We start from the raw sequence: 8,942 nt of genomic DNA, 5'->3' as shown, positions 1-8,942 counted from the left end.
CAATACAAAAATTCGTTTTAAGAAATAAAAGAAACTGTCCCCAAGCTCAATCTCACTTCTTTAAATAAAAATAAATGCACGGATTCTTCAACATTGCATGGGGAAAGTAGTTTGTTTCTAAATTAAACGGTCAGACAATTCATTTAGTAAACAAACATTTAGGTAAGAAAAAACTGAACACCTACTGACACAGTTCTCCCGGCTTTCTCGCCTATTACTTCGGTTGGTTTAAAAACTTTTTTTTTTCCCAATAAACTAAATATATTTTCAAGAAACCGTCACTTTTCTATTGTAAAACCCATTCTTCCGAAGGGAAGGGGACTGGACGACTTAGCGCCTCCCCTTCACGTGACCGGTGACCGCAGGACGCCATCTTAAGCCTCGCCTCGTAGCGGAAACTACATTTCCCAGAATCCTTGCGCCCCGCGTCGTGCTGGCACTTTTACTGGTCGGGGCTTAGAGCTGAGCCTGTAGCCGGGCGCCATCTTTGACGCTGGCAGTCTTGGCTTTCTGCTGGTGTTGCTGCTGAGAGGACGGCGGGCGGCAGCGGCTAAGAAAGAAGAAAGTCGCGGCAGCAAGCGGGAGTCGGGGATAGTGTCCTCGGTTCGGTAAAGTTTCTGTTCTCTGGTAACTAGACCCGTTTTTTGATTCCCGGGTGGCTTGGGCCGGGGAGGTGGGGGGAGAGGGCGAGGGGAGTGGCTGCGGCCTCTCCTCGGCCCTGGGTCGCGGCCTAGTCCAGAAAGTCAGAGCGGGTCGTTCGGCTCAGCCGTAACAACCCCCTCCTCTCCACCCCACCCCCTACCGCTGCCCTCGCCCGGGCGGGCTGGGAGCCCCAGGCTCCCGCTCCCGTCTCCCATCCGCCCCACCCCCATCCCACTTCACCCCATCCCCACAGCGCCTGCTCCTTTCCCGGCCAACCTTCCTCCCCTCCCCCACATCCGGTGCTGGCGAAACCGTAGGAGCCGTCAGAAAGCCGCCTCGTTCCTGCCTCCCAGAGAGCGCGCTAGGTTGCTGTCCTCGGGGCTGCAGTTTCCCTAGGTTAGCGGGGCCCCCCCTGCCTCAACGAAGCTGAGTGCCAGGAGCTGAATTTACCTACTCTATTCCTCTCCAGGGTCCTCCTACTTTGGAGATTTTCTCAAACTCCACATACAGAAAGCCTCCGACCTTATTCCGGTATCCTACGCCCCTTCCCTACCTTAATTACACTCCCACCCCTGCCCTCAGCGTCGAAGTCAAGAGCAACAGGGGCACTTCCGTTCTCCTTGTAGGATTGATGAAACCGTAATGAAGAACATCCCCTAAACTCCCATAATCGGTGCGGATTCCTATGGGGAAGGCCCATATTGTTGACATCTTCCAGGCCTTGGTTCTGGACCTTGTGAAGGAGGCTGTGGAACTAGTGATAGCGATGCTTTTTAGGGTAAATGTATGTAGGTATTGGGGGAAGGGGGAAGATCAACCGAGAAGGTATGGAAGTGGTTTAAAGCTCCTATTTCAGTTTCTGCTGCTCATATAGCGTCCAACTTATGAGTCACTCATTTACAGGCCATAAAGCTGTAAAAGCTGCTCCAGCCTTTAGTCTGAAAAGTAAACGTAGATTAACTCTTGATAGAAACAGTCAGCTGAAAATGCAGCTTGTAACCTTGATATTTTCATTTGACTCTCGAAGCATTTTTTTTCAGCTACCCACAATTTTAAAAATTGTATTTACTTTTTAGTTAGAGTTGAAAGGGTGAAAATAGTGTTTGCCATTAATGACCAGTATGTGGAGTCTGATTTAGCTTCCCAGAATTGACGTTTGGAGTTGTATTAGTAAATTATAGTCCGAAATGATGAATGTTGAATGATGCACTATGTTTTTGTTTACTTGAAATTTCCTAAAAAATAATTAATTTCAGAAGTAAGGGAAATCAGTGTCGCTACCGTGAGGCTTTATAAAAATATTTTAAAAGCTGAAGACATTTCAAGCAGATAAAGTTCTTGAAGCAGAAAGAACATGGGCCAGGGATTTGGAAGACCTGCCTTCTAGCTGCTACTGACCCTGGGAAAGCGTGCCTTAGTTCTTTTTTCTGTACCATGAGGAGATTGGACTATTTGAATCTAGAACTCAGAAAGTTGGAAGGGATCTTAAAGCCCTCTAAGAAAGAGTTTGGGAATGTTCTTCATTGCTGTCACTTTTGCTCCAAAAATAACCTGGCTTGGAAGTCATTGGTCCAAAGGGAATTTGAGTCTCCATAGAAATTGGAGAAAAGTTAATGCAAGTAGAGAGAAACAGCCGTATGTCTGCTTGAGCAATAAACCCTCTAACAGATTCTGGTACGAATTTTGGAGACATAAAGAGAATGAGTGTATGTACCTTAAGTGTACCGGTTTCCTCACTCTCTCCTGGTAGAAGATGCAGCACTTTTAGTGGTGCTGGAATTCTGGGATGTGTTTCTATTAATTCTAGTACAGATGAAGATGATGTGGTAGAGGGAAAGATGGTGGCAGAAGGAATGGATAGAGAGGCGAAATTGCCTGCTAAAAAAAAAAGAAAGAAGGGTTTGCGAATTAAGGGGAAAAGACGACGGAAAAAACTGATCCTTGCAAAAAAATTTAGTAAGGATTTGGGATCTGGAAGGCCTGTTGCAGATGGTCCTGCCTTGTTAACTTCCAGTGCTCCTGAGCAGGATGAAGAAAGTCTTTTTGAGAATAATATCGAAAAGCAGATTTATCTACCTAGTACCAGAGCCAAGACCTCCATTGTGTGGCACTTCTTTCATGTTGACCCACAGTACACCTGGCGTGCTATTTGTAACCTCTGTGAAAAAAGTGTTAGCAGGGGTAAACCAGGCAGCCATCTTGGGACATCTACTCTTCAACGACACCTGCAGGCAAGGCATTCACCTCACTGGACCAGGGCCAACAAATTTGGAGTCACTAGTGGGGAGGAGGATTTTACTTTGGATGTACCTTTGTCTCCCTCTTCTGCTGGAAGCAATGGAAGTTTTGACTATATCCCTACCGATTCATTAGATGATAATAGAGTGGGCAAGAAACGTGAGAAATCAGTATCTGATGCCCTGAGAGCAGAAAGAGGGAGATTTCTCATCAAAAGTAACATTGTCAAGCATGCCTTAATTCCTGGAACAAGAGCCAAGACATCTGCAGTTTGGAATTTTTTTTATACTGATCCTCAGCACATCTCAAGAGCCGTGTGTAACATATGTAAAAGAAGTGTGAGCCGTGGTAGGCCAGGTTCTCACTTAGGAACTTCAACACTTCAACGACATCTGCAGGCCACACATCCCATCCATTGGGCTGTTGCCAATAAAGACAGTGGTACAGTTGGAAATGGATTAGATGAGGCTGAGGCTGAGACTGAGAGAAATGAGCTCTTGAGCGATACTGTGCATGGAGAGAAGTCTACAGGCAGCCATGATACAACAGTTGAGGATCTTAGTGACTCTGAGTCAGATGAACCTCCTGTATTAGAGATTGAAAGCAGAAGATCTGAGAGTCCTATTCCTGTTGCAGAGCAAGATTCTATGCTGAATGCACAGGAGAGAGAAACATGTGAAAATTCAGTCTCAAGTCAAATAAGTCAGGCAATTATTCAGATGATTGTGGAGGATATGCATCCTTACAACTACTTTTCAACCCCAGCTTTTCAGCGGTTTATGCAGATTGTAGCCCCTGATTATAGGTTACCATCAGAGACTTACTTTTTTACTAAGGCTGTACCTCAATTATATGATTGGGTCAGAGAAAAAATTTTCTTGACCTTGGAGAATGTTCAAAGCCAGAAGATTCACCTGACTGTGGACATATGGACCCATGATCCGTCCACTGACTATTTCATTGTGACTGTGCACTGGGTCTCTTTGGAAACTACACCTTTCAATAATGGCAGGTGCCCCAATTTTAGAAAGTGGGCAGTGCTTTGTGTAACAGGTTTGGCCAAAGACTGCTTGGTCACCAACATTTTACAAGAATTAAATGACCAGATTGGTCTGTGGCTTTCTCCTAATTTCCTCATCCCCCGCTTCATTGTTTCTGACAATTCCTCTAATGTGGTACATGCAATCAAAGATGGTGGCTTTACGCATGTGCCATGCTTCCTGCATTGTTTAAATATAGTCATTCAGGACTTTTTCTGTGAGCACAAAAGCATTGAGAATATGTTAGTGGCTGCTAGGAAAACCTGTCATCATTTTAGTCATTCAGTCAAGGCTCGTCAGATACTGCAAGAATTCCAAAATGATCACCAACTTCCTTGGAAGAATTTGAAGCAGGATGAAACTGGCCACTGGATTTCTACCTTCTATATGTTAAAATGGCTCTTGGAGCATTGCTACTCAGTTCACCATAGTCTTGGTAGAGCTAGTGGAGTTGTGCTAACCTCCCTTCAATGGACTCTAATGACTTATGTTTGTGATATTCTTAAGCCATTTGAGGAGGCCACTCAGAAAGTGAGTGTGAAAACCACAGGATTGAATCAGGTGCTACCCCTAATCCATCATCTACTTCTTTCACTGCAGAAACTCAGAGAAGATTTTCAGGTCAGAGGTATTACTCAGGCACTCAATCTGGTGGACAGTTTATCTCTGAAACTTGAAACTGATACCCTTCTAAGTGCCATGCTCAAGTCCAAGCCCTGTATCTTGGCTGCTTTGTTAGATCCTTGCTTTAAAAACAAATTGGAAGACTTTTTCCCTCAAGGTGCTGATATAGAAACTTATAAGCAGATCCTTGCAGAAGAAGTTTGTAATTATATGGAATCTTCACCAGAGGTCTGCCATATTGCAACTCCAGAATCTTCTGGTCCCTCAACTATAGTAGGAACTGATTCATTTACCTCATCTATAAGAGAAGGCCCCTCCAGTTCAGGGTCTATTGATAGCTCAACTGCAGATATTGTTGCCATTGGAAGCAAAAGCTTCATGTTTCCTTCTGCTATAGCAGTAGTGGATGAATATTTCAAAGAGAAGTATGCAGAGATCTCAGGAGATGATGACCCTTTGATATACTGGCAGAGGAAGGTGAGCATATGGCCTGCTTTGACCCAAGTTGCCATTCAGTATCTGAGCTGCCCCATGTGTAGTTGGCAATCTGAGTGTATCTTTACTACAAATAGCCACTTTCATCCAAAGCAGATCATGAGCCTGGACTTTGACAATATAGAACAGCTGATGTTTCTGAAAATGAACTTGAAAAATGTTAACTATGATTATTCTACATTGGTTCTGAGCTGGGATCCTGAGAATGAAGTTGTTCAAAGCAATGAAAAAGAAATATTATCTTAATTTCTTTTTCCTTTCTCCATTAAAAATGGGCAGTTTATTGCTGTTACTGTATCCTAATTGCTATAGTTGTTACATATAGTTATACTAACTATTCCTTATAAACTAATCTGAGTAAATCTGAAAATGCAATTGCTGAAAATTCCTCAGAGGCAATATAATGTTGCAAAGTGAAGATTAACTTTCAAGATTTCATACTAGTAATTCAATACAGCTGTCACTTGAGTTTTGGTTTATGCCTACTGAAAGAAAAAAGATACTTTTTAATTTAAAAAATATAGTGCAGCATTGAAAGGCCTGAGACTTTCTGACTAGTTGATTAAATTAGTGATTGGTTTTAAGTAAAGATTTCTCCCAATGTGGAAAGTTTGCTCTGAAACCAATGTAATTGAGAAAGAAAGCATACTGAGTGGGTATTCCTTTCCCTTTTCCCATTTTCCTATTTCTTTAAAAACTGATTACTACTTATTGCATGGCAAAAACTCACAAAATTGTTTTATATTTGGCAATTTCTAATTGCCTCCTCATACTGGTCAGCTTTATAATTTCATCTTAGTGTCATAGTTACCCTTTATATTTAGGATTGGATTTATATAAAAGGTAAAACAATTTTTATGTGTAGTCTTTGAACTGCCTTTTTAAACTTTTATAAGATAGTGTAAAATAAAAATATTGTGTTTGTACTTTTACATAATTTATGGGTAAATGACATAGCAGAAGTTTACAGATTGAATGGTAATTGGAATTAGCATGAGTCCCATGAACATACTTTGAGACCCAGTATCCATTTCCCAAAGAATGTTTCTCTAATTTAAGTGATTTTAGATCGCCTTTAAAAAGTATACTGTCTGATCCATACTACTGTATTATTAATTATGAGATTATTAATTATGAGATAATTATGAGATTAATTGGCCAATATTTTCATGTGTTAGGAATCATTGCCTCACTGGTAAAGTGAAAAATTGATCTCAGCGATCTTTAAAGTCCCTTTCCACTCTAAAAGTATATTTTTGTGATTGAGTGGGAGGCCAGAAAATGATGACTTTTAGTAAAAGTCTATTAAAAGTTTTAGACTGAATAACTAATATGAGATCCCAATTTTTCCTTTTTTTCATTTTAGATTTGGGGATATTCCCTGCCCAAAAATTTCCTGGAAAATTGACTAGTATTAAGTGTGAGTAAAAGGTGTCCACTTTTTTTTAAGTTTTGATTTTAGTTTTGTCTTGGATAGTATTTGGCAAGATTTAGCCTAGAAATTATGTATTGGGTTGTCGGAAAAGTGATGATGCATTTTTGCAACAGATGGCACTAGTTCATTTTTGGAAGTACTAGAGTCATTCGCATCTATGTTATTGCTAGTCATTTGACAGTTGATAGTTCTGGCTTCATTTAAAAAAAAATGAGTGATTTGGTTGAGTTTCGGAAATCTTACAAGTTGAAGATGGAAGACCACACTCTGCATTTTCGCTGTATTTTACTGTTTTACTTCCGTAAAGGGAAGAACGCACATCAAGCTTGTGAAAAGTTTCATCAAGTTTATGGTTACAACGACATCAGTGCCGGTGATGGTTCATCAAATTCCGTGCTGGTGTTTTTGATCTCAGTGATGCTCCTCAGTCAGGGAGGCAATGCCAAGGTTGATGATGAAAAAATAAAGGCATTGATGAGTCAAACCCAGGTTACCTGACATGGAGATTGCAGAAACATTGAACATCATTATTCAAGCATTCATGAGCTCCTGAAAAAACTGGGGGTACGTAAGCTATCTCGAGGTTCCTCATGAACTCAGAGAAGTTCATTTGGCAGCACGTATGAGTATCTGCAATACACTCATTAAACGGGAGGAAAACGATCCTTTTTTGAAGTAACTGATAACTGGTGATGAGAAGTGGATTGTTTACAGCAGTATGGTACACAAATGGTCTTGGTCCCAAAGTGGTAGTTTGCCTCAAAAGATATCGAAAGCAGACATTCATCAGAGGACGGTTATACTCTAAGTGTGGTGGGATTTTAAAGGTGTGTTTTTCAAGCTCCTTATACGGAACCAAACAATCTATTCAAATGTGTACTGTCAGCAATCGGACAGTTTGAACTAATCCATCATCCAGAAATGTCCAGAGCTCATTAATCATAAAGGAGTTGTGTTCTATCATGACAGCGTGAGACCACACACAAGTTTGATCATCCATCAAAAATTATTGGAGTTTGGATGTAATGTGTTGCCGTATCTACTAAACTTGCCCGACCTTGCACCGCCAGACTTCTACTTGTTTCACTCTCAAAATTTCTTGTATGGTATAATGTTCAATTCAGATGAGGCTGTATATCAGCACCTTGTTCAGTTTTTTGCTAATAAAAGAGAGGTCCTTCTGTGAACGAGGAATTATGAAGCTCACTGAAAGATTGCAGAAGTTTATCAAACAAAATGGGCAATATATCATTGAGATATCTTTGTTCTTTAAATAAATGACCTTTGGAAAACATAGAAAAAAATACATCATGACTTTTCCGACAACCCAATAGTATTTATTACATGAGAATCAAAATTGCTTTGTTACTGGGCTGGTTTCAAAATTTCTATGTATCAAAATAGTTTTTTGTTTTTGTATTTTTTTTTAATTCTTAAATGGTATATGTACCATTGTGAAATGAAATTTCAACTCTTAAAGTTTACCCTTTTATTAACTGGAGTAAATAGATAACTGCAAAGTCTTTAGGTGTAGCCACCACTAGTAACGAATTTGGAACTAGGCTGCATAAGCAAGCCTTTGCAGGGCTCATATTGAATGTCATGCCAATCACATTGGTGTTGCTATAAAAAAATTCTTCCCTTCTATAGAAGCTTTCTGTGCTTTGATAGTGCCAGTTCAGGATGGCTGTACTGCTGCTCTGCCTTCTACAGCTTGCTGCACCTCTCTGTAGTTACTCTGTAACTATGTGCTTCTATCTTTTTTGGTTAAACACTCCCTGAAGAGGATAAAGATGATGATGATATATATACATACATCCATATTATACACATTAATAAATGTGTAAGGATTTCCCTTCATCTTTATTTTGTGGGCTGGGCAAAATTTAGCATAACATATTAATGTACTTCATGATACTTTGGTATAAGACTAAGTTCACTATTTTTACAATGAACCCAAATCTAAAGACTTTTATACTATATTTTAAAAGGGAAAACTTACCCAAATGTTTTATTTCTACACATTTGTGTATGTGTGTGTGTGTATAAGCCAGTTAGTATATATGTATATTATATACATAAAACACTATATTTTTACATACAAGTATGCTTTTATTATACATATAATAAAGATGGGGGAAGGTTTCTGTTTTTTTCTTAATAGGTGAAGAAATCTTGAAGACCAGAAATTGGATCTTAATGAATTTTGGTGTTCTTTTTCTTTTTTCTTTTCCTTTTTCTTTTTAAATTATATTGTTCGGCTATGGAAGATGGATTTTTTTTAAATAATCCTTTGAATCTCAAGTTCATCTTTACATGAACTTTTTTTTGTTTTTTTTTTTTGTTGTTGTTGTTGTTGTTTTTTGGTTTTGTCTTTTTGAGGAGATAACTAACTCTAGCTGTCTCCAGTCTGACAAAGGTTATTGGAATGGACTTAATCTCCCAGTAGTTGGGAGAGGTTTTAAAAA

The 8,942-nt window shown here is 39.8% G+C and overlaps 2 protein-coding genes across 6 annotated transcripts; both read left to right on the top strand.

Moving 5' to 3' along the window:
* The first annotated feature begins 433 nt into the window (after nucleotides 1-433).
* Nucleotides 434-6,451, top strand: ZBED6 (zinc finger BED-type containing 6). Of its 5 annotated transcripts, none has more exons than XM_054690729.1 (3): nucleotides 434-627; nucleotides 1,112-1,173; nucleotides 1,269-6,448. In XM_054690729.1, the coding sequence occupies exon 3, from the start codon at nucleotides 2,343-2,345 to the stop codon at nucleotides 5,283-5,285; it is 2,943 nt and encodes a 980-aa protein (XP_054546704.1). In that variant the 5' UTR covers nucleotides 434-627; nucleotides 1,112-1,173; nucleotides 1,269-2,342; the 3' UTR covers nucleotides 5,286-6,448. The 5 variants fall into 5 exon arrangements, with proteins under 5 accessions (XP_054546704.1, XP_054546706.1, XP_054546703.1 ...); XM_054690732.1 differs by having other exon boundaries at nucleotides 435-627; nucleotides 1,112-5,021; nucleotides 6,406-6,451; XM_054690731.1 differs by lacking the exon at nucleotides 1,112-1,173 and having other exon boundaries at nucleotides 434-608.
* Nucleotides 6,452-8,142: 1,691 nt separating this feature from the next.
* On the top strand, nucleotides 8,143-8,256 carry LOC129145074 (uncharacterized). The gene has a single exon (XM_054690734.1). The coding sequence runs from the start codon at nucleotides 8,158-8,160 to the stop codon at nucleotides 8,254-8,256; it is 99 nt and encodes a 32-aa protein (XP_054546709.1). The 5' UTR covers nucleotides 8,143-8,157.
* Nucleotides 8,257-8,942: the final 686 nt, after the last annotated feature.

This window comes from Talpa occidentalis, unplaced genomic scaffold (genome assembly GCF_014898055.3).
Source record: "Talpa occidentalis isolate TD23 unplaced genomic scaffold, MPIMG_talOcc4v2.1 talOcc4.8, whole genome shotgun sequence".
Classification (NCBI taxonomy): Eukaryota; Metazoa; Chordata; class Mammalia; order Eulipotyphla; family Talpidae; genus Talpa; species Talpa occidentalis.
Note: the sequence above shows the minus strand (reverse complement) of the source record. Positions and strands in the feature narration are given on the sequence as shown.

What these genes read in the sequence shown, in the direction of transcription:
- ZBED6 (XM_054690731.1), top strand. Translation starts at nt 2,343, where the DNA reads ATGAGTGTATGTACCTTAAGTGTACCGGTTTCCTCACTCTCTCCTGGT.
- LOC129145074 (XM_054690734.1), top strand. Translation starts at nt 8,158, where the DNA reads ATGGCTGTACTGCTGCTCTGCCTTCTACAGCTTGCTGCACCTCTCTGT.